General features: G+C 37.5%; 1 protein-coding gene across 1 annotated transcript in view; it reads left to right on the forward strand.

Annotated features, from left to right (window-relative positions):
• LOC126165771 (pre-mRNA-processing factor 39-like) overlaps positions 1-24,331 on the forward strand; it is a 94,398-nt gene that overhangs the window by 48,457 nt on the left and 21,610 nt on the right. The window contains exons 6-13 of the mRNA XM_049920347.1: positions 4,349-4,641; positions 4,728-4,853; positions 5,946-6,094; positions 9,547-9,672; positions 15,880-16,066; positions 16,429-16,539; positions 16,644-16,808; positions 17,543-17,678. Of these exons, the coding sequence (XP_049776304.1) occupies positions 4,349-4,641; positions 4,728-4,853; positions 5,946-6,094; positions 9,547-9,672; positions 15,880-16,066; positions 16,429-16,539; positions 16,644-16,808; positions 17,543-17,678 (1,293 nt within the window). The remainder of the gene's footprint in view (positions 1-4,348; positions 4,642-4,727; positions 4,854-5,945; positions 6,095-9,546; positions 9,673-15,879; positions 16,067-16,428; positions 16,540-16,643; positions 16,809-17,542; positions 17,679-24,331) is intronic.

Raw genomic sequence — 24,331 nt, forward strand, 5'->3', positions numbered from 1 at the left:
TCTCCATGCTACACATCCTTTGCAAGCTTCTTCATCTCCCAGTACCTACTGCAACCTAATCCTTCTGAATCTGATTAATGTATTCATCTCTAACTGATCCCTTCTTCTAGTCAAGTTGTGCCACAAATTTCTCTTCTCCCCAATTCTATTCAATACCTCCTCACTAGTTACGTGATCTACCCATCTAATCATCAGAATTCTTCTGTAGCACCACATTTCGAAAGCTTCTATTCTCTTCTTGTCTAAACTATTTATCGTCAATGTTTCACTTCCATACATGGCTACACTCCATACAAATACTTTCATAAATGACTTCCTGACAGTTAAAGCTATATTCGATGTTAACAAATTTCTCTTCTTTAGAAACACTTTCCTTGCCGTTGCCAGTCTACATTTTATATCCTCTATACTTCGACCATCATCAGTTATTTTGCTCCCCAAATAGCAAAACTCCTTTACTACTTTAAGTGTCTCATTTCCTAATCAAATTCCCTCAGCATCACCCGACTTAATTCGACTACATTCCATTATTCTTGTTTTGCTTTTGTTGATGTTCATCTTATATCCTTCTTTCAAGACACTCTCCATTCCGTTTAGCTGCTCTTCAAAGTCCTCTACTGTCTCTAACAGAATTACAATGTCATTGGCGAACTTCAAAATTTTTGTTTCTTCTCCATGGATTTTAGTACCTATTCCGAATTTTTCTTTTGTTTCCTTTACTGCACATTGAACATATATGAAAAGGATGGAAAAAACTTTTTGAGTTTTCTATTCATCAAAAAACAAAATTCATTTTATATGTTTATTAGTTTCATAAACATACAAGCCAAATCGGATGATTCTTTTTAATATGTCCACATACTTGAGCAAAAATAAACATTAAATTCTCTTTGTTACATGAGGTTACTTCTGAATGAACACCTGTTTCATAAATTAATATAATTCAGCAAAGGAAATAGAATTCTAAATTTAACTCATCATTGTGCATAAAATTCTAGAAGATATTGTGATATAATTTCATGATCAGTTATTGATTATTGAAGCATCATCGTCGATAAATGAAGTGGCAGAATGTAAACAGTGTGATGTTGCAGATTGCCTGAGAGTAACTCAACAACAAACTAGTAGTAAGGATTTAGGATACACCAGAAACAGAATGACTGTCAACACCTAAATGTGAATCATCCCTGAAGAACAAAGTAACATGGACTAATTTGTTTGTAAACTATTGAATTTTATTTTATCGACTTTCTTGATATGAGGCACTGCAAGTATTTATTGCGCATTATTGAACATCTAGTTGTAAAAATCCATAGCACTTCGGCAGCAGACTATCAGTAGGACGTAAACATAACAATAAGTGAGTTGTAGGACAGGAAGCAGTGACAATATTCTTACAAACAATGGTGTGAAGGGGAGGCAGAGGAGGATTTTTGGCTTACGTATTTTTGGCTTAAGTGGTGGAAAAATTGTGAAAGTAATAAGGCATATGCATGTTTTATGTTATTACCATATACAGGAATAGTAAATCTGAGGCATCAAGGAATCTTCTATTTGCTATGTGTGGAACTAGGGGCCACCAGTGTTAGACTTCATTAATCCTTTCGATGCTGTGAGCACGTCTACACTTCATACTACACTATTCTCCAGATGTTGTGAAAGTGTAATTGCATGCTGCTTGGGTTTTCCTAATGTGCTATGGACATCTGTATGTATCCTGATCTGCCGAAGTCTCACTGCTCTGGTTATGTTACTTCCATATGTCTGTGAATAGAAGTGTCGGTTATTTTATGATAAAACTTAAGTGCGTTATTGCGTGTTATCATTTGCAAAAAACCTCTTTTCTATATCTTGAATTGCTTATGAGCTATGATGATTGTTATGATCACATGATTTGCAATGTGTAAGGATGTGAAGGAATGCCTTGCATGCGGCCATGCATCGAATGTAAAGGCAGTTACTTGAGAATGAGACGATATATCATTCTGCTCTCTGTTTTAAATAAAATTTCGATATCTTGTCTACATTTCATTCACTGCAATGTATAAACTAAAATCAACCATTCACAAATTTTATCAGATGCATTTCTACTTCTGTAAACTTTTCAAAATTTTGTGCAGTACTTTTTCATTTGATTCAGCACAGTAAGCTTGATGGATAAGGGAAAGAAATTAAATTCTCCGAGTAAAGATATTGGACTGTAAGATGTGCAAAAAGCAAATTTATTCATGTAACAGTTTTTGCAAATTTCTTGATAAGGATTTCATGTTGGCTGCAGTGCCATCTCTCAGTGGAGGCACCAGTATTTGGTGAGCAGTACAGGCAAAACAAAAGCTGCCATCAGTATGGAAGGCAGTGACGATGTCAATAGCAGCAAAAATGTTAAACAGGTTCAAATGTATGTAGGCTTCAGTAGTTAGGCAGGAGTGAAGAGGCTGGCACAGGAGAGACTTGCACAGATAGCCGCACCAAAACAGTCTTCGGACTGAAGACCACATCGTCAAATCTGCTTTTGTTTACAAGACGTAGTGTTAACTTTTTTTTCCTCACTTAGGATATTTTGTACCTGTTTGACGGAGTTATTTTAATTAGCCAGAATTTGTCTGAAATGAGAAAATTTGTCCCAGGTGGGATGCCCCTCAGCTCTTGTCCCATCAGCTCTTCCCAGACACAAATTTGAGGTGTTCTCCCCCTATACGTGTGTGTGTGTGTGTGTGTGTGTGTGTGTGTGTGTGTGTGTGTGTTAGAGAGAGAGAGAGAGAGAGAGAGAGAGAGAGAGAATTTGTTTTTTAAAGGCATCTTACTCACTTGTAGCAGATCAATACTTGGAGCACAGAAACATGTAACAGAAAACAGCATTCACACTAGCTCTCACTGAGCGAGGTGGCAGTGGCTAGCACACTGGACTGGGATTCAGGAGGACGACGGTTCAATCCCGCATCTGGCCATCCTGATTTAGGTTTTTCGTTATTTCCCTAAATCGCTCCAGGCAAATGCCGGGATGATTCCAATGAAAGGGCACAGGCAACTTCCTTCCCCATCCTTCCCTAATCTGATGAGACCGATGACCTTGCTGTTTGGTCTCCTCCCCCAAAACAACCCAACCCAGCACTAGCTCTTTTTCTAGCAAAAGTACATACATTCAAACACATGACCGTACAGATCCCAAACATTCACTCCTGTGGCTACAGCAAGACCAGTTATTGATGTTGGTTTTTGAAAGCAGTTGCCTGAGCTGATGCAGGTGAGGAGGGAAGGCAGGGTAGGAAATAAGGAGCAGGCAACGAGAAAGTGGCAAGTCTTCAGACAGATGACTGTGACTACACAACAAGATAAGATAAGTGCAGGGGGAAATGCTAAAAGAGATGTAAGAAGATGAGGAGGGGGGGAAAGGAGAGAAAGTTGTAGAGGAAGAAAGGGACAGGAGGGAGAGGGAGGCTGGTGATGTTTCTGGCAGAATTGGAGAAGGTTAAGGTTCTTACAGTAGGATGAGTGATAGCAGGATATGTGAATTTAAATTGTAAGCCCATTAGGTGGGAGACTGTGTACCAGACAATATTTCAGAAAGAGATGCATACTTGGAGTTATGTCAGCAGAAAGAGTGTTTTCAGAATTGGAGGAGGTAGAATGAGCAGCGATTCATGGCCGTATGTTCAGGAGGTGTAAGAAGTGACTGAAAGAAATAATTAAGAGGTTGACTGAGGTGACCAGAGAAAGAGCATGAGCTCAAATTCTAGTGTGAATACTATTTTCTATTAAGTGTTTCTGTATGTCACATATCAGTCCATTACGGGCAAGTGGTTGCCCCTCCCTTATTTAACATGTTTATACGAAAAATATCCTCCTGCCATCAGTTGACTTCATGTTCACTAAAGTGCCTGGTTCCTTCCATTGCATAGGGCAATGAAAAAATTTGGTTAAATAAAGTGAAAGCTTAGAGATGAGTCTTGCAGTACAATATGTTGGAGGCAGCAGATGTTGTGACCAGAATGGAGCAATTAATACTTACCCCAGTGTTTTTCTAATTTGGAACCCTTACACATTAATTCACTGAAGTTTTTATATTTGTGAACTTGGTTGCTACATTTATGAAAAACATGAGTTTCTTGTTGCAGTATTGGCAGTTCAATGTTGTATTCTACACACAAGCATTTGATTATTAGTATTCATTGATATTTTCTCCCTTCCATACAGAGTGTGTGGGAAGTGTCTTAACACACAAAGTAGTTTCATTCATTTTGTTAAATAATGACTATGTCCTTTGAAATAATAGGCAGTAATTGGGTGAACTATATGGAGCATTTGTTGTCATTTTCAAACAAGCTATGTATTGGCTTAATTATTACAGGAATGGGAGAAGCAGGGAGTGGAAAAAAGAAAAAACGTTCCTCAGAATCCCAGAAGCGCAAATTACTTGATGGTGATACGTATGATCCTAGTTCACCTACCTCTGAAAATAGTTGTGATGAGACTCCTGCTGCGAAGAGAGCTGCATTGTCATCAGGGTCGTCATCTGTGCCAAAGGCTGCCACTAAATCACGAAAATCACTGCCTGAATTGGAAAAATATTGGAAGGCTGTTAAAGAAGATCCTGCAGATTTCACTGGGTGGACGTATTTACTTCAGTATGTGGATCAGGAGGTATTTTAATAAAATATTCATTAGCCTGTTTTATAATTAGAGACATACATTATTAGTGTCTTAAATGTTGTTTATTTTGATTCCAGAATGACATAGAAGCCGCTCGGGAAGCATATGATGCTTTTCTCTCTCACTATCCTTACTGCTACGGATACTGGCGAAAATATGCTGACTATGAAAAGAGAAAGGGAAATAAAAGGAAATGTGAGGAAGTAAGTTGTTTGTTAAGTTGTTTCTTCAGATTCAGTGATCCTGGAGATGTAAACTTCATTGGAATTTCTGTAATGACTTTTTCCACAGAGGACCTTATATTTGCCTTAATATTTCAGTAGTCTGGTGTAGGAATAAGCTGAATGGTAAAGGGATTCCTTTGCAGTTATTGTACTGCTAAGAAAAAAAGTAAGTATTGAGTATATATGAACTACATAGCTCATTTTAAAAGAAATATTTCGTTTGACAAGATAGGTGTGGAGAAGAAGTGGGAAACTACTGGTCTGAAAATTGCCATGTTTTTTCCAACAGCTTCAGCAGTACGTGCCCAGCATTGGCAACCGATTTCTTGCTTTTGAATGGCAATAAAGCAGTGAGGATGTCTGTTGTTATATGCGATGGTAAATGGAAATATTTGGCACAGATAATTCTCATTTGATTTACATTAAATTTAAATAAAATCATACATTAATTTTATTCGTTAACTCTTCAGTGGAATTAGGTTCAACAGGCTGCTTAAGAGTAGAAGAACTGCAAGAACTGAAGATGAAAAAAGCCAGAGAATTTCGCACACTGTGCAATGTGCGAGTAACATTAATTTGTCTAGAAGATAATAACTTGGCTTAAAGATCTACAAATAATTGCATAACTAAAATTTTGAATCTTTGTAGTAAGTTATGTGTTGGCATTGTGTGAAATAACCTCTGAAGTACGTATTTTTGAGGTGATCGGGTATAAGTAAAAATGCATCATATTAATGTATGTTGTTTGTATATGGCATCTCTTAGTTTATATTTCTTAAACATGTTGGGTTTGTACAAATTAATGTATGTATAAAAGCATTCAAAGTCTCGTGAATCGAGCCAAGCAAACTGAAGATCTGGACAGGAAGAGTTTTCAAGGACTGTCTTCAGAACATCCAGTACAGGAGCTGGCCAAACTGTGTAAGCTGATACTGTATTGCTAATCTGGCTGATACCGTAATTTGATTAAGGATGCAATTTTTATGGGTTTAGGCTATGTTGAATTTCTTTAGATGTTTGCAGAAAAGTGGACACTGGATTTTTTTTTAACATTTGCTGATATATTTGTAGGTATTTGAACGTGGATTGAAGGCAATTCCTTTGAGTGTAGATTTGTGGATTCATTACCTAAACTACTGCAAGGCTACATACCCAGATGATGAAACCCACTTACGATGTCAGTTCGAAAAAGCAATAAGTGCATGTGGGATGGAGTTTAGGTAAGACTTCAGAATAAAAATATTCTTAAAACTCCTCATTGTGTGTGTATATGTATTTGCTTTATACTAGTCCCATTATTTTTCCACACACATTGGCTTTAATTGCCTTGGTGTAAGTTAATTGTGTATGAAACAAAATAATTAGCATCTTCTTACTTTCTCTTTATGAAACTTAGGTTTTTACTAAATAAGCAATATGTAGGGGCCTGAAGGTGTAGCATTTATTTCTGTCCGAATTTGCTTCTGTTTTTGGCAAACTATGTATTAATAAGACTATCCCCCCCCCCCCCCCCCCCAATTGGGCAGGTGGTAACCAGATCCATTTGCAGGTTTCCTGCCTAACGGCTTCCTGGGCAACAGCAGTTTGATTTTCAGTATTTTGCATTATTACTGGGTGAATTTAAAAGTTTAAAATACTGTCACAAACTACTAATTGAGAGATATACTCATACAGTACAACACTGGACTTGCATTCGGGAGCGTGACACTTCAAACCTGCATCCGGCCATCCTGACCTAGGCTTTCTGTGATTTTCCTAAATCACTTCATGCAAATGCTGGGTTTATTTGCTTGAAAGGGCACTGTTGACTTCTTTCTTCCCTAATCTGACAGGACCAATGACACTCGCTGTGTGGGGCCCCTCTTTCAAATCAACGAACTGTATCTTCAAAGTTTAATGAAATAACTACTGCAGTTAGAAACTATGTGTTTATCTTGTGGCAATGTAACTGATGGCATGCAAATGCCTGGAATTTATACACACAGTATTTGAGAATGAGAGCATTTGGTGACTTCCAGCAAACTTTACACACAATTTCAGATCTGTTCAAAAAAATCATCCCGCTGACACTGCCACAAAATTATAAAAGAAAAAAAGTTTATTGCTTACTACGTTTCTCCTGTTTATGCAGTAAAACAGCAGCATAGGGCAAGGCTTTTAATTTATTACTTCCTTACTACTAACTCTATTCACAACAAAATTTGCGGACAGTATCCACTTATACCACTGGTTGTCCCTGCAAAATTATATTATGGTATGATGAACAGATCAGGATATTTGCATAATAAATATTGAGATGCAGATAAACTACTTCTGCTTAAAATGCAGTGCGAATTACCCAGTTTATGTTCATTTAGTATTTCCTAATTGGAGCACTTCAATGACTTAAAACAAACTTTAAGCGTAATTTCAGGCCTTTCCAAAACTTTTCTGCTTGTTTAAAACAAGTATTTAGCATATTAACCCATTTGTAATCAGATTTTTGAAACTGTTTTATACATGGAAGTTAGTCTAAAAAATCAGGGGTTTACTGGTTTGCATCTATTTTTGGCAATATTTGTATGTAAATTTTGTTTGCCTGTAAGTGATCAGGTGTACATATTTAAAAGGTTTCCATGTGAGCGGACAAAGCTTTATTACTTTGAAATTGACTGTTTAAAACAAGTGGTACTTGGCGAGCTGTTTGAGTGGAATGTTTGCTTTGAAGAAACTTGCAGATTTTATTCTGAACTGATGTTTGTTTTTTCTTCTTTTGGCTCAAGGCTTTCAATGAATTATGGTTTTTATTGAGAAGCATCAACATTTTCCTGCCAATTAATAGAGTACTTGAGAGTTTAGTTTTGGTTTTTCTCATCATTTTTCTTTTCATACCCTATTCAACAAATACAAAATCTGCAGAATACTGATTTTGACCTTTAGTGGGCTTTAAGTGTGCGAACCATATATTTGACAGTGCTACAGGTACTCAACATAGAAGTAGAATCAAAAATAGCTTATTTATATGTTACGGTAAGACTTGTTAATTTGCATTCAGCTGTGAGCATAAAAAAACTAAAATCATAACCACCAGTGTGGAGAGGTGGTGTTTGTGGAAACAAGCTCTGCCTCAGTGTCACAGGGCAGCCAGTCAACACCCTTGTTTTTTTTATTTCTGCAAAGGCAGAACTGAAAGATGATCATAGTGATGAGAGTCCCTTGTGGTGCTATGAAGATTTCTAATCAAAATCTATGGTGGACACATTAGTCACTTTGCTCATTTCAAAACGAGAAAAGCAGATTGGCAGTGTCATAAATGAGATTACTCAGGTTTGACCTATGCCAGTATTTGATGGAACCACAGTTCAGAATGCCAGCCACCTAATACGGTCACATTGAAATGGCCACATTATACCAACTTTTGAACTTCGGCTAGCGCACAAATGTACAACTTTCTGGGGAAGGAGAAGGGGAGGGGGAGGTGTAGACATTGAATCCTAATGTCCCATTGACAGTGAGGTCATTAAAGACGGGACCTAAGCTTAGATTTTGTTAAGCATGGGGAAGGAAATAGGCCTTGCCTTCCAATGGCACCATCCCAGCATTTACTTGGAGCGATTTAGGAAAATCACAGAAAATGTAAATCTCGATGGTCAGATGTAGTATTGAACTCCAGAGTGTCCAGTGTGCTAACCTCTGCACCATCTTGCTGTACATTTCTCTGAGCTAACTAAAATGCTATATCACATGGCTGAGTCTTACTCTGCATTACGTGGAGTCTGCCTTACGCAGGCCATTCAACTGCGCACAACTGGTGTGACACCAGAGCACCACACACATTTATACATCATTGCATTCATGCGCTTTTTATATTGTAAACACATATTTATGGGCATTATCTTTCCCTGTTAAACTTCACGAGATGATGTCCAGTACCAGCAGCTGAAAATTAGCAAAATTTTCAGTATAACTACACAGAAAATAAAGCAACTAACTACAATAAAATAGTTCATCACAATACAATTTTCTTTGAAATAGCATTTATTAAGAATTTTGTGGTTTAATTTTTTGAGGCAGAATTCATTTGTATTCACATTTGTCACATACGTGACAGTAAGCCTCGTATGTGTGTAAATAATTTGAAAGATATATTTTGCTGTGTTGTGCTGTCTACAAATCACATTAATTAGTAACTTCAAATTGAAAAACTTATTTTCACTAACAGAATTTAAATTTGTTTTTATAATGTCCTATTGTAAGAGTTTACTTAGATAGCTAGTCCAGATAGCTGTGGATTGACCATCAACTGTTGTAGTAAGAAATACACATGGTGCTAGACTAATAACTAAATGTTTAAAGTAATATAGTGTTTGCTTGCCCCTGGTGATAAATTTATTTATTACAGTAAATATATGTAATCATGATGTTGGTCCGTGGGATAGTACAATGCCCATAGACATTTTGATAACGTGGGAGTGAGTGACCTAACATCAGTTATCAAGTACAGTTAAAAAATGATGATAAAGACAATGTTTACAATAACTCTCTGAATCAGTGTCTCTTTATTAAGCTTCAAAATGTTCTTTTGTAATTCTGATTAAATGTTTATTTTGTTCCTTTAAATCTCACTTTTAAATGATATATCATTTTAATCTCATGTTAAAATATGGAAATAAAATTCGTTAATCACTTACAGGTCTGATCGCCTTTGGGAAAGCTATATCAAATGGGAGTCTGAAGGCAAAAGGCTGCAAAATGTTACAGCATTATATGATAGATTACTCTTGATCCCAACACAAGGCTATACAAATCATTTTGACAAGTAAGTGTTAAACTCTACATTTTACTCTTAATACTAAACCTTTAACAACCCTTCAGCTCCTGTCATGTGAAATTCATTGTTAAAATAACTGAAATAAAAAATGCAATTTGAAATGGCCAACAGACTCTAACAAGCAAGGCAGGAGGTGCAGCATCTTTTTCACATATCTCATGGATAGCTAAGTGAAACTAGATAAAATTATAGTGCTCTGTTATCACTGCAACATTAAGCTTTCTGACTCTATCTGGAACTAAAGTAAACTTTAAAAAAATTAGAAATTGTTAAGGAATCCTCCTAATATACTTTGTATGCATCTAGCAAGACTGACATTTAGTCATTGTGTGTATTTGTGGGTTTAAGAGTTTAGGATCCCATAGGTAAAGGTATGTTACTTGTCAGGGTGTGAAAACACTCGACTTTTTGTGAAAAGATATTATCAGGAAAAAATAGAATTAAATGGGAGTGAAGAAATTTTTGAACATTGTTTTACATCTATGTACTGGCTATCAGAACAAGAGGGGAAAGGGCTTGAGCAAACAATACTATTCAAGGATTAACTCGGAATCAGAGTAAGGAGACATGATGCAGCATGAAAGGAAAATAGATATTTTTCAAAATTGAATTTCCTCTTAACATATACTTCCATCAATTGATTAACTTGTTTGTTCTTATTACTACAAGTAATATGACATTACAGATCCCATACACGAAAGTGTCATTTTAAATATTTTTTAGTATATCACCCGATATGCTACCTGATTTTTTTTTTTTTTTTCCTTTTCAGTTTAGTTTTATGAGTAGAATTCATGTGTTTTTATTATGCCACTTCAACATCCCTTGTAAATTGTTCATACAAACTTCCTTCACCCATATTCGGTGTAAGAGTTCCTTTGTAACTTGAAGGTAAGAGTGCGATTATTAGTTAATGTGGGATGAATTGACTTCATTCAAGTATGTAACCAAAATTACAAGATGCTTCAACAGTCACAAATTCTCAGCTAATTATTGGGCCAAAAGTGGCTACACTGGGTGTATGTGCCCTGGGAAAAATGAGATTTTTTCATCTGGCGACAATTTTTTAGAATTCCAGGAATTTTTCATTTTTGTAGTTTTCAGTTTTGATTTTTGTAATTTTGGCTTGTAAGAACTGATACGCTAACTAAGATAGTATTATAGGCCCTTTGCTGTTCCTTATGTATATAAACGATTCGTGAGACAATCTGAGCAGCCATCTTAGATTGTTTGCAGATGACGCTGTTGTTTATTGACTAATAGTCATCAGAAGAACAAAACAAATTGCAAAACAATTTAGAAAAGATATCTGTATTGTGCAAAAATTGGCATTTGACCCTAAATAACGAAAAGTGTGAGGTCGTCCTCATAAGTGCTGAAAGAAGTCTGTTAAACTTCGGTTACACTATAAATCAGTCATATATAAAGGCCGTTAATTCAACTAAATACCTGTTGTCGTCGTCTTCAGTCCTGAAACTGGTTTGATGCAGCTCTCCATGCTACTCTGTCCTGTGCAAGCGTCTTCATCTCTCAGTACCTACTGCAGCCTACATCCTTCTGAATCTGCTTAGTGTATTCATCTCTTGGTCTCCCTCTATGATTTTTACCCTCCACACTGCCCTCCAGTACTAAATACCTAGAAATTTCAAATATGAACAACTTAAATTGGAAGGAACACACAGAAAATGTTGTGGGGAAGGCTAACCGAAGACTGCATTTTATTGACAGGACACTGCGGCAGAATCTTCTTACGAAGTTCCAGTCGCCAACTTTATCTTCCGAATGCGGAAATATTTTGACACCGGCCTGATAGGGAGAAACGATCACTGCGATAAAATAAGGGAAATCGGAGCTTGTGCAGAAAGATATAGGTGTTAGTTCTTTCCGCGCACTATACGAGATTGCAATAATAGAGAACTGTGAAGGTGGTACGATGAACCCTCTGCCAGGCACTTAAATGTGATTTGCAGTGTGTCCTTGTAGATGTAGAATTTTACTTTAGCCCACTACTTTAGAATAACGCTGCTGCAATGAAACATAAAAAAGAGAAGTTACAAAGAAAATGTGCCATTTACAACACCAGAGTACAGGACACACACGAGCATCTGCCGACAGCAAAAATTGTCAAAGGCATTAGGACTAAAAGTATGCAGTACTTCATAATAACAAACTGCTTTTGATGAGTGTGATATCACAAGTGTTTACATTTCTAGCAGGTCATGGGAAAATAGTGTGAATGGTGGTTTGAGAAGTGTTACTTTCAAAGTAAATTTCCTTTTATGCAAGATTACGTTATGTGTGAGAATGTGCGATGAATTCCTTAAATCGCAGATCATTTGAATCTCATTCAAAACTTAAAATACTTTGAGGACCAATCACTTGGGATAATTTCAGACCCAGAATGCCAGCCATTTATGCCATTATTTACAATTGTACTGGCACATTTGTGTTTTATATATCTTAAAGGGTAACATCTGCTAAAAAAAAAGACCAGTTTTATTTGTGGAAACATAGCTTTTCTTGTAGATATGCTTATGTATATTAATTTAAACTGTTCACTTCAGCTATTTGTTTATATTTCCACTTAAGTGGTGATGCTGTTGGCTGGCTACATAATGAGTCCTATGCACTGAACATCAGTTGTCATTGGCTAGTGAGATTATGTGACATGAGTTATGGTTATAATGTTGTAGTGCCTGTGTTATTCTGAATTAATATGCAAGGTTCCTTTGGACATGAATGCATTTCTAAAGGAATAGACACTGTGGTGACTGCAGCCATTATGAAATACATTAAATGTATTTGCAATTGGGAATGTGGACAACCATCAAATGACACATAATGACGACATGAGGAAGTTTGAGTCCGGCCGTGAGTTGGCATGGATAACCAAATGGTAAGGTGACCGCTCGTGATAAGTGACAAATCCTGTCCCTGCACAAATTTTCATTGTCATTCCATTCTACAAGTGATGGTTGTCCATATTCGCAGTTGGGAATACATGTAATGAGCAATGATTGGCTGACAAAAGTGCACCACACAGCACAATCTCAATTTCAGTGCTTCAGAAGCTGCCATGCTGTATTTGCTGAAATTTATTCTTTCATAATACGTAAAAAGTAGTGTATATGTTGCTGTGCATCAAAGCTCTTTCCAAAACCTACTTAATGTGAAAAAAAATGTATTTTCACCTGGGGTCTAGTGTATTTTCATCTGGTAGAAAGTGTGTTTTTAAGTGAGAAATCTGGGAACTTCCTTTTTCTTGCCAGTGTATACAACCTGTTACACAGTCAGCCTTCTGATGCCTATTTCTAGGTTCAATACAGTATGCCCAGCCTCACAAAATTTCTGTGTTCTGAGCTACAAGATTTTATGATTAAAACAGAGGATGTACTTCATTCTCTTTATTTCATAAAACATTCTCACATTTGCATGAATAGAGGGAGTCAAGAGAGTATATCTTACCTAAGAAAGATCTCAGCTTGAGTAAAATGGTTGGGAAGTTTCTCAGTGTAAAGAACATTATCAGATTTGATGGGAATAAAACTAGAGAAATTTCTCACAAGCGGAGAACAATCTCCATTTTTTTTAAAGTGAACTCTGTAGCATACATCGAGCTGTGTTAAGTTCTGTTGAAGTTAAGTTTCACAGAGTTTTTTAGTAAAAGTGGTAGAATTTATGCAGCTCAGAAGGCAAAAAAACTTGCATAGCTCAAAGAAATACTGAAAAGAAAAGCTGTAGATGCCTATACAGGGTTAACAATAAAGGCATACTTTAGTTGATGAACTTACTTCTGGGAAATTGTGAAACACGAGGGGGTGGCATGTCAGATGAAGCGAAAATGAAAATACTTTTATGCTATTTAGCTGAACTAGGTTTTCAGACCGGTGTAGAAGTAGTATGCGCCAGACAACTGTGTCACAGATATTTTCAGTTAGTCATCATCATGTTTTCTTACAGCATAAATCATATTTTGTTATGTTAGAAATAAGCAGGCAGATCAGAAAAATTAATAATTGGTTTATTACAAACCTAGTGATCTGTTTCTTGTAATGATACCTCATGGGTGACCAATTAAATACTTGACGAATGGGTGAACCATTGTGTGTCATATTAACCAAAATTATCTCGTGTTAGACAACTCTGGATTCCTTTTTGGAGTCGATTAAAATGTGATGCATTCTCAAGTTTTTGCTCGCATAATGTGTTCACGTAACTAAATAACAAAAAAGTTTCCCGCATGTTAAAAATTCAGTAACATCAGAAAATGCATTTTCGTAAACTCTGTAATCACCTTAACAATTTGTTGCCGCACATAAAAGTGAAATCAAAATGTAGTGGAACTCTTCCAGAACACATTGTTACCATTTTTATATTTGTACATTAAACCATTTGCGGACCTTCTCAAGGTGCGAATTGAGGTAATAAGAACGAACTCCTCACAGGATACGCTTCGAATTTTTTTGTATGAAATTGAGAATTTTCTCAGAAAATACACTCCTGGAAATTGAAATAAGAACACCGTGAATTCATTGTCCCAGGAAGGGGAAACTTTATTGACACATTCCTGGGGTCAGATACATCACATGATCACACTGCCAGAACCACAGGCACATAGACACAGGCAACAGAGCATGCACAATGTCGGCACTAGTACAGTGTATATCCACCTTTCGCAGCAATGCAGGCTGCTATTCTCCCATGGAGACGATCGTAGAGATGCTGGATGTAGTCCTGTGGAACGGCTTGCCATGCCATTTCCACCTGGCGCCTCAGTTGGACCAGCGTTCATGCGGGACGTGCAGACCGCGTGAGACGACGCTTCATCCAGTCCCAAACATGCTCAATGGGGGACAGATCCGGAGATCTTGCTGGCCGGGGTAGTTGACTTACACCTTCTAGAGCACGTTGGGTGGCACGGGATACATGCGGACGTGCATTGTCCTGTTGGAACAGCAAGTTCCCTTGCCGGTCTAGGAATGGTAGAACGATGGGTTCGATGACGGTTTGGATGTACCGTGCACTATTCAGTGTCCCCTCGACGATCACCAGTGGTGTACGGCCAGTGTAGGAGATCGCTCCCCACACCATGATGCCGGGTGTTGGCCCTGTGTGCCTCGGTCGTATGCAGTCCTGATTGTGGCGCTCACCTGCACGGCGCCAAACACGCATACGACCATCATTGGCACCAAGGCAGAAGCGACTCTCATCGCTGAAGATGATACGTCTCCATTCGTCCCTCCATTCACGCCTGTCGCGACACCACTGGAGGCGGGCTGCACGATGTTGGGGCGTGAGCGGAAGACGGCCTAACGGTGTGGGGGACCGTAGCCCAGCTTCATGGAGATGGTTGCGAATGGTCCTCGCCTATACCCCAGGAGCAAGTGTCCCTAATTTGCTGGGAAGTGGCGGTGCGGTCCCCTACAGCACTGCGTAGGATCCTACGGTCTTGGCGTGCATCCGTGCGTCGCTGCGGTCCGGTCCCAAGTCGACGGGCACGTGCACCTTCCGCCGACCACTGGCGACAACATCGATGTACTGTGGAGACCTCACGCCCCACGTGTTGAGCAGTTCGGCGGTATATCCACCCGGCCTCCTGCATGCCCACTATACGCCCTCGCTCAAAGTCCGTCAACTGCACATACGGTTCACGTCCACGCTGTCGCGGCATGCTACCAGTGTTAAAGACTGCGATGGAGCTCCGTATGCCACGGCAAACTGGCTGACACTGACGGCGGCGGTGCACAAATGCTGCACAGCTAGCGCCATTCGACGGCCAACACCGCGGTTCCTGGTGTGTCCGCTGTGGCGTGCGTGTGATCATTGCTTGTACAGCCCTCTCGCAGTGTCCGGAGCAAGTATGGTGGGTCTGACACATCGGTGTCAATGTGTTCTTTTTTCCATTTCCAGGAGTGTATTTTTTTGTTTGAGTCTTCTGCTGAGAAGCTTGCCTTTTTTATTCATATGATCCACTGGCTAATTTTCTTTGGGATTTGGTGAAAAGTGGGCAGCATCTCCCCTTATTGTGGATAATGGTGCCAATCTCAGTGTTTACCGGTATGAGACAGGAACTTTGTTTAGCAAACAGTAGTAATTCTATGATCTAAGCATGTAATCATCTTCCTGCTAAATTACTGTAATTAAAGTTGCAATTTTGCATGGACTTGAGCATTAAAAGTCAGTGCTTATTATTAGTTTTCAGGAACACATCTCGAGCAATCCTCCTCAAAAGGTGTTGTCCGTAGACGAATTTCTGACTCTACGCCGTGAAGTTCTCCAAATGCTGAAGCAGTTTGATCAGCCTTTAGCCAGTGATGACACTGTTCCAGGTGAAGAGACTGAAGCGCCACCAGGGGAAGAACCAGAAGAGCAACCAACCACGGTCAGTGTGTCTTACATGTGTAATTGATTTCATTGTGATGTTACTATTGGGTGGCAAAGGAAGGCAATTATGAGCTCTGTGATTTCACGTATGATATATAAATTACTATAGCTGACAGTTGTTGAATTTTGCTATTATGGTGGTGTTTCCAATCAGTCTTAAAACTTCAAAATTAATTTGCTATCAGTTTAAAATGTAAGCTCTATAGCTTAATAGTTAACTACTAGGGTTGCAAAATTATTTGTTGGTCTGGATCTCATTACTGCACTTAATTTGTCAGAATTGTCTAAGAAAAAGGTGAAAATTAAGTCAGAAAGCTGAACACAGATGGGTAATGTTTGTGACTCTTTTCCCTCCCTTAGAAATCTGATGAAGAGACTACGGCATTGAGAGAGAGAATTGTTGCAATACGGAAGAAGATACACAAAAACACTGTCGCTGCTGTAGCAGATCGATGGAACTATGAAGAAGGAGTAAGTGTTCCTGGATTTTTCATTATATTGAAAATACTTCATAAAAACATTGTTATTGAATTAAATCGGATCCTGCATAACATAATCCTACTTCCTTTTTGTAGATAAAACGTCCATACTTTCATGTGAAACCATTGGAAAGATGCCAGCTGAAAAACTGGAAAGAGTACTTGGACTTTGAAATAGAGCAAGGAGACAAGACTCGCATCATTGTGCTGTTTGAAAGGTGTCTCATAGCGTGTGCATTGTATGAGGAATTTTGGATAAAAGTGAGTTTTATTTTTCATCAGTTAAAATTTGTAAATCAAACTGCATAAAACAAGATATGTTTAAAATTCATAGTTTGGAGATTGTATTAGGTATGGTATGTACAGTGTAAATTACAATCACTTATTTTTTCACAGTGTTAAGAGAGAAATGGAATAGAGTATTGTGTAGGATCATGCTGCTGAGAGGAGTGATAACTAATGACAGCTGGAATGTGTGTTGCAACAGTATATTGAGGTGTGCTGACACCTTGAACTACGTTCTTTCTACCCTGTGCATCTGTTTTCATGTAGCTTTATTCGCTTTCCCTTCACTAACCCTTTCTTGCCACCTTCGTGTAGCATAAGGAACCAGTCTTTGGCTTCTTTTAAAGGATATTTCCACAGTCCTGTGAAGTAGAACACTGGTAATTATGGGTATTGTATTGTTTATAAGCAAATCAGGTATGTCAGTCTTATTTGTCATGCATATTTCCTTGTGTATTATTGTAGTTCCTTTGTAATGGGTAATTGAACATTTAAAATTTACTTGTTCCATTGTTTTTTCTAGATTTTTACATATCGTGTACCCACTTAGTCTTCTGGTTTTGGAGAAATATTGCCAAATTCTTATCGCTAAAAGATCTGCCCCATTTCTCATTTTTTAAATGTTTATCTGTAACCATTAATATAGCTGTTTTGATCTTTGTGTAATCATAGTTTGAATTTGTTGCTACAAATTTGATATACTTTCACAGTTCATCAGGTATCTTGAAAGCCTGAAGGAAGATATGACAGATAAAATAAGAAATGTGTATGAGAGGGCATGTACAATACACCACACAAAGAAACCAAATCTTCACCTTCACTGGGCTGTGTTTGAGGAGAGTCAAAGTGAGTTCATGAATATTTAGTACTATATCCTAAGACAAAATTTTGTAATATTGCACTAGAAATTTTAATCCTCCCCATGCTTTAACATATTGATAAAGTAGCAAAAAGAAATTTTCAGAAAAGCATACCATTTGTACATAATATAATTGTTACTGATATGAATTGAATGCTTTTAAATTGCAGTTAGTGTTACCTTTTTTTTATTCCCCAGTAAGCTTGTGCATGCCATGACATAGAATTAGATACCTAATTATTGAAATGTTGGCTTACTTCAATCCATATTTGGAATGTATTGATATTACTGTGTGTAGAATATTGGTGAGCTATTGCTGAGATACTGTCTAAGGTACAGTTTAAAAGTTGAGATTCTGTTGTTGACAGACTGTAATCTTTAGAAGTAAAATTCTTTCAATAGTACTGTGGAATTAATTACTAATCTTCCTACACTTGTTGTCCGTTTAGATTGCACGCTGTGAAGTGTCAGAAACATAAATTTATTTGTAATTTTTTATTCACTAGCTATGGTCTTTAGGTGCTGTATTATTATGTGAACTATTTTGTATTAATCTGTGTAACTTCAAAATATTAATAAATCTATCTGATAGTTGGGCAACAATATACTTGCAAAAGTTCACATTTAGGAAGAGGAACTTGGAAACATTTGTGGGCAATTGTGGATCAGTAAATAAGTTGGGTGTTGCACTGTGAAATGGGTAGTACATCAAGAAAAAATGGAAAAAGACCATTGCCAAAGACAGGATCACATGACAAATGTGCATGTAGACATAAGCAAAAAACATTCAAAAGTGCAACAAGTCAAAAGAATCATACTTCAGTAGCTTATTAATGATATTGTTTTTAGATCTCCAACCAAACCAAAATCATAAATTTTAGATTCCAGGCCACAGACTGTTTTAATCCTAATAAATGAAACATGATTGATGAAATATGCCCATTTTAGTAGTTGCGTAGCTGGAACCAAAATACTTTACAGTTTCCATACAGAATAAAATTGATTACTTAAACAAGTGATTAATCAGATTTCATTAAAAAATGAATAAAATAGAAAATACATACTCGAAAAAAATTAAAAAATTAAGGTTAGTGACTATACAGAACTGACAGAAAAATGAAAGAACTGATAAAATTGGGGCAACGACTGAGAAAAAAGACACGCATGTGGTGGAACATGACGTGCAACAGAGCCGTAGAAGACAGGATACAAGTTCGGAATAAAATTTAACAGCTGTAAAACATACAGAAAATGGAAATAAAGATACAGAAGACCTTTTAAGAATATTACTTGTAGAAGAGAGGTTATGGAGATAGAAGGACTTTGATAAAAACACATACACACCATTTTTACAGAACCTTGGAAAAAATGACAGATATCAACCACAGAGCTTATACTTCAAAAGACAAGATGGAACACTGGAGGCAAACCCAAAAAAGAACTGCAATACTGCAACAATACATTGACACACTATTAAACTGTAATAAACCAATATGGAGACTGCAGTTTGAAAAGCTAGAATCTAACCTTTATTCGAAATCTCCAACACACAATTGTGAGCACAATAAAATCATTGAAAAATAACACAGCGCCTGGAAAAGATTTAGGAATTAGACAGCAAAAATGTGGTAACCAAAATACACAGAATGATAGAAAACATATAAGAAACATTAAAGGTACCAAAAGAATGGATGTCAACCCTAATACATCTCATCTACAAGAAAGGAGACAAAACGGACCCTGATAACTAGAGAAACTTCACTACTGCCCATCACATATACTGTATTCACCTGATCATAATGTCATGTAGAAGAAAGTGTAATTAGATGAATGACGAACACTAACTTCACGTAACGAAGGTTTATTCGGCACTTGCACATTGAAGGGTGCGGAGTGAACTGCCTCCAGCCAGAAGAACACATCCAGTATATATACAGCTACAGAACATTCCAGTACAATGACATATGTGGATACTTCTAGAATGTACTCGAACCAAATATAGAAATTAAAATTGTACAGTCCAGGTGAGTTTTGAACTTGCGATCCTCCATGCATTTAGTATCTTAACCACTACACCATGGTGCTGCTCAGCTTCTTCTGCAACAGTAAGATGTGGTTTTTTTCCCAAATTCGTCATTCGAAAAATATGGCAATATCTTATATTCACATATTAACAATTTCTGCTGAGATCAACATTTTTACATTGTCTAATGGATGAGTATAGGGGTCATCTTACATTTGCAGATGAGGCTTTGGCCATTGAGGTTTTGTACAAATGTATTTTGAAGACTTACGAAGAGTAGGGCTTAGCATTCAAGTAGGCTTGAGATTTCGCTGTTCGCCGAAACTTTCAGTACAGTATGTGTGACATTTGACTGGTGGCAGTAGTGCAAGAGATAATCGAGAAACTTTGTGCACATTGCACTCAACTTTTGCGGTCTGCCATTGCCCCTTTTTTTTAAAAAAAAGACCACTCACATTCTCTTTTGTGTTTGCCATTGGAGTTGTCGGCAGTTTAAGCGAACGACGCGTGGGCTGTCAACCGTGTTTTACTTTTTATTCGTCATAGTAATATAGCGAAGGCCGTTTAATTTTTATTTCTGGAACTCTGTTACTCTGTGGTGTATTTTATAGACCCTTCTCCACGTCCCTGTTTTTAGCTATCTTCTCTTCCATCAATTGGGATTGACATGTAGTGGATTTTAACTCCTGTCTGTGTCTTCTTGTTCTACAGTTTAGACGTGGGCACCTAATGTTATTGTGCCCTAAAGCAAAGCAAAGCAAAACAATTAGTTTCATGAAATAGTTGGAGCTAGCATTAAATTCTATCAACTTACTAACTTTCGTTGTATTTGAACAGGTTTCCAATAAAAGTTCTCATAGCTGTATGGATACCATATGTATACATTTATTCTACTTTTTAAGTGAAGCTAACATTCAAAGGCGAAAATGTTGTCCCTCAAAATCTGTTGCCTGATTCTGAACTCAAGTCAGTATTTTATTTGGTTATGGGAAACTGTAATGATTTACCAAGCGTGTTGCAAATAAGAAATTTTGTCTCTGTTTATGTCTTAGAATTGGGGGCAAGATGTTACCAGCTGCAGAAGAAGATGGTACATTCACATGAAACGAGAAAGAAAATTAATCCAGAATTAAATATCTAACAGACAAAAATCCCATTAAACTGACAGAAATTGTCATCACAAGACTAAATTACAGCGGAAAGACCCATTGTGGAGATAATATTGAGAGACATCACTAGATCACAGGACAAGTGCAGGTTCAAGAATTGGACTGAATTGCAATTGTGGTCTTTTATGTACATTCTAGTTGCTGTTGTTACATATGACCTGCACCCTCGAAGGTATTGCCGTCTGTGTTTCACTGTTGCTCAGCCAAAGCACCACACCACAGCACTACAAAATGGTTGGAAGGGGAACAGTGACACCAGCTTAGTTGAGAAGTGAGAACTAAGAAGAGTGTGGGGAGGGAGGGTGGTGCATAGAGAGCAGATTTCGCTATGCTGCCAACCAAGGGCTGCGTATTTTGGATTTTTATGAACATCTGCCAAGTTTAAACTGCAGTTCAATTTACCTGAGTCCATTTGTACTCTGAATCAAAAAATTGGATAAATAGTCAACAATAGCACACACTTCTGCAGGAGGTAGCAAAAGTCTAGGTTGTAGCTAGTGGCATACTTAGTGTTCCATGCAGCAATGTCGCCGATGCTCATCATCTGGTATGATGAGAATGTTAGGAGGGTGTGCCAGCTGCTGGTTCTACATAAGAGCTGTGGGTAGACAATATGTTTAGAAACAAGAGATATTGTAACATTCTCACATCAGTATAGAAGCAAAATCCTCTATTTATTCATAAAAAACAGCTGTGTTCTCAGGTACCACCATAACTACAAACTGAGAAATAGCAACAAATTTGGAAGAAACAGCCAAATATTTGTGACTAAAAAGATATAAGTTTCGCAGTTGTCCTGTTAAGAGGGTGGCGGTGGTTTAAAATATTGGTACTGCAGACGACAGACTAACTAAACAGAAAAGGCTGTGAAGATAAGAATTAGTGTAAACAATATGTTTTTGTTTGTTTTCTCATTATCAAAATATAGGCATTGAATAAATGGCAGAGTTTAGAATATGTAGAATGATAACTTTTTAGGCAGATACGTTGGGTCAATAAAAGTTTTTAATTTTGATTAGTCAGAATATGTTAAAAATATTTTTTTCCCAAGGAGCCTCTTGAAAAATGGGGAAGGGGGGGGGGGGGGCGGCAAGTCAAATTATACTCAACGTCATCTTATACTTAGGTAAATACTGTAATACTCTATCCAAAGCTCTATTAAATTGGCTAGAGCCTCCAGTAGACGCACAGAATAATACTGAGCAGGGTTCAGGAAGGAAAGATTGTGCAGTGAATGGATCTGGTGCCTGAAAAAAAAATCAACAATTTGAGAGTCCAGGAACACCACAATAACATTCACATTATGATTCCATAGGTGTAAAGATACTTGGAACCATTTGAAATCAAGACAGGAGTGAGTCAGAGATGGAATGTCTCTGTCTCGGTTTTAGAGAACAAAACTGGTACAATGGAGTCAGTGGGGTAAAGATGGGGAAGTGCAAGGAAAAGTCTATCAATTTAAAAAAAATCTGGCCTTCACTGATGATAACAACAAATAATGGCAAAGAATCTTAAGATACTACATATAATCTCAGCCAAAACAGGATTACAAATATCACATGGAAAATTACAGTACATGGACACGCAATCCAGAGATGCACTGGAGACTTATGTATGGGTGGATGAAAAAAGTAAAAAGTTTGATGCCTGGGAAACATTGTACAGAAAACAAGGTTGTACTTGATATCCAGTGCAGAAAGGATCAAAAAACTGCAGAAAGCGTAGACACTTACATGGAAGCTCTACAACAAAAGAAGGATCTCCATCAATGCCAGATTAAGACACTAATATGGTAGTCTTAACAGAGGCCTGTACACCTCAGAGGCAGCAATCAAGGGAAAAATAAAAATCAGTGAAATTCGGAAATATCAGAAAATAACTGAGAAAAATCTACATTCCAGTTCTGGGTGAGAGACTGACAAAAGAACTGTGCAAACAGGTGGACAATTGAAGACGTTATAAGGATAAGGACGAAATTATATGGACACATACATAAGATGAAGACAGACTGAACAACAAGATTTTTAACTTAATGGCGACTATAATTGGAGTGACGAATGATGGTGGTTGAGTGTAAGCTTGTTGTATGCGTCCACGTCATACGCTCTCAGACAACCAATCAGTGTTCAGTAGTGTTCTCAGTGCTTTGTTGTGAATGTCGTAGCCAATGTAAGCATTAAATGTGATTGTAGTGAGCTATTCAGTGATTTTATTCCATTTGTTGTGAATTGTCATGGCTGATAGTGATAAGTGTCAAGTTCTGCACACGCAAGTGACAGATAAACATTTGTGGTGCGCACGCTTTTTTTCAAGCGCAGAGCACATCAGTGAGCTTATTGCAACTGTCACTTGGAGCTGGCAACAATGCAATCCCTGTCCATGTCTCGAGCTGCACGAATTGCCATTGTTTGTGGATTGGACTATAGTACACTGAAAACCAGCAGGGTTAAGGAATTGTGGAAGACATCAAGAAACCGCTTTAGACATGACAAACAGTAAAAATACAGAGAGAATAAAAGAAAACATAAACTTGAGCAAACACCCAAAGATAAAAAGAGAAAATTGTGCAGAAGACAAGAAGAAAGAAAGAGAGGCCATGAATATTGCTCTCCTTAAAGGGATTTATCGACACTATAAACATGACTATATTCTTCCTGATCATTTTAAATGCTAAATAGTGAGCTGTGAAATTGATGAACTATAATTGTACTTCCATTGAAGGTAAAGTGCCCAGCAATGCTGTAAAGTTGCAGTAAAACTTAATAATGTTGCACACGGAGATAGTTAACAGAGAAGGTGTCTTTGCAAAGAAGTCAGTAGGTCATATCCAGTAAATTTTAGACAGCTTTGGGAATCTAGACTTTCCAGCAACCAGAATTGAATTGACATAGCTGTTTCCTGGGGTTATCATGATATATTGCTTAAATTATCTCCACATGTGCAGAACCCTCAATGGAGAATGTTAGAGTTTAATATAGTTTGGATTCCATTAAGAATTGATATCTTACTTCGAAGTTCTCTTCCATCACAATAATTTGCTGTCACTTGTGCGTCCACATCCATACTCTACAAACCACTGTGGAGTGCACAGCAGATGGAACTTTACATTGTATGATGTATTTGCATTTTTCCGATTCCTTTAGTGTATTGAATGTGGAAATAATGACTGTTTAAATGTCTCTGTGTGTGCTGTAATTAGACTTATCTTGTGTTTGCTGTTCCCACAGGAGTGAATGAATGTATTGGGGTGTGGGGTTACTATATTGTCAGATTCCTCATTTAATACTGGTTTTTGAAACTTTGTAAGTAGGCTTTTGTATGGTAGTTCACATCAGTATTAAAGAATGAACCAGTTCAGGCTTTAATCATCTTTGTTATGCTCTACTGTAACTCGAACATTTTAACTTTTTGTGCTATCCTTGTTTGTTTGTGATCAGTGTCCCATTAG

The sequence above is a fragment of the Schistocerca cancellata genome, chromosome 1 (genome assembly GCF_023864275.1).
Source record: "Schistocerca cancellata isolate TAMUIC-IGC-003103 chromosome 1, iqSchCanc2.1, whole genome shotgun sequence".
NCBI lineage: Eukaryota > Metazoa > Arthropoda > Insecta > Orthoptera > Acrididae > Schistocerca > Schistocerca cancellata.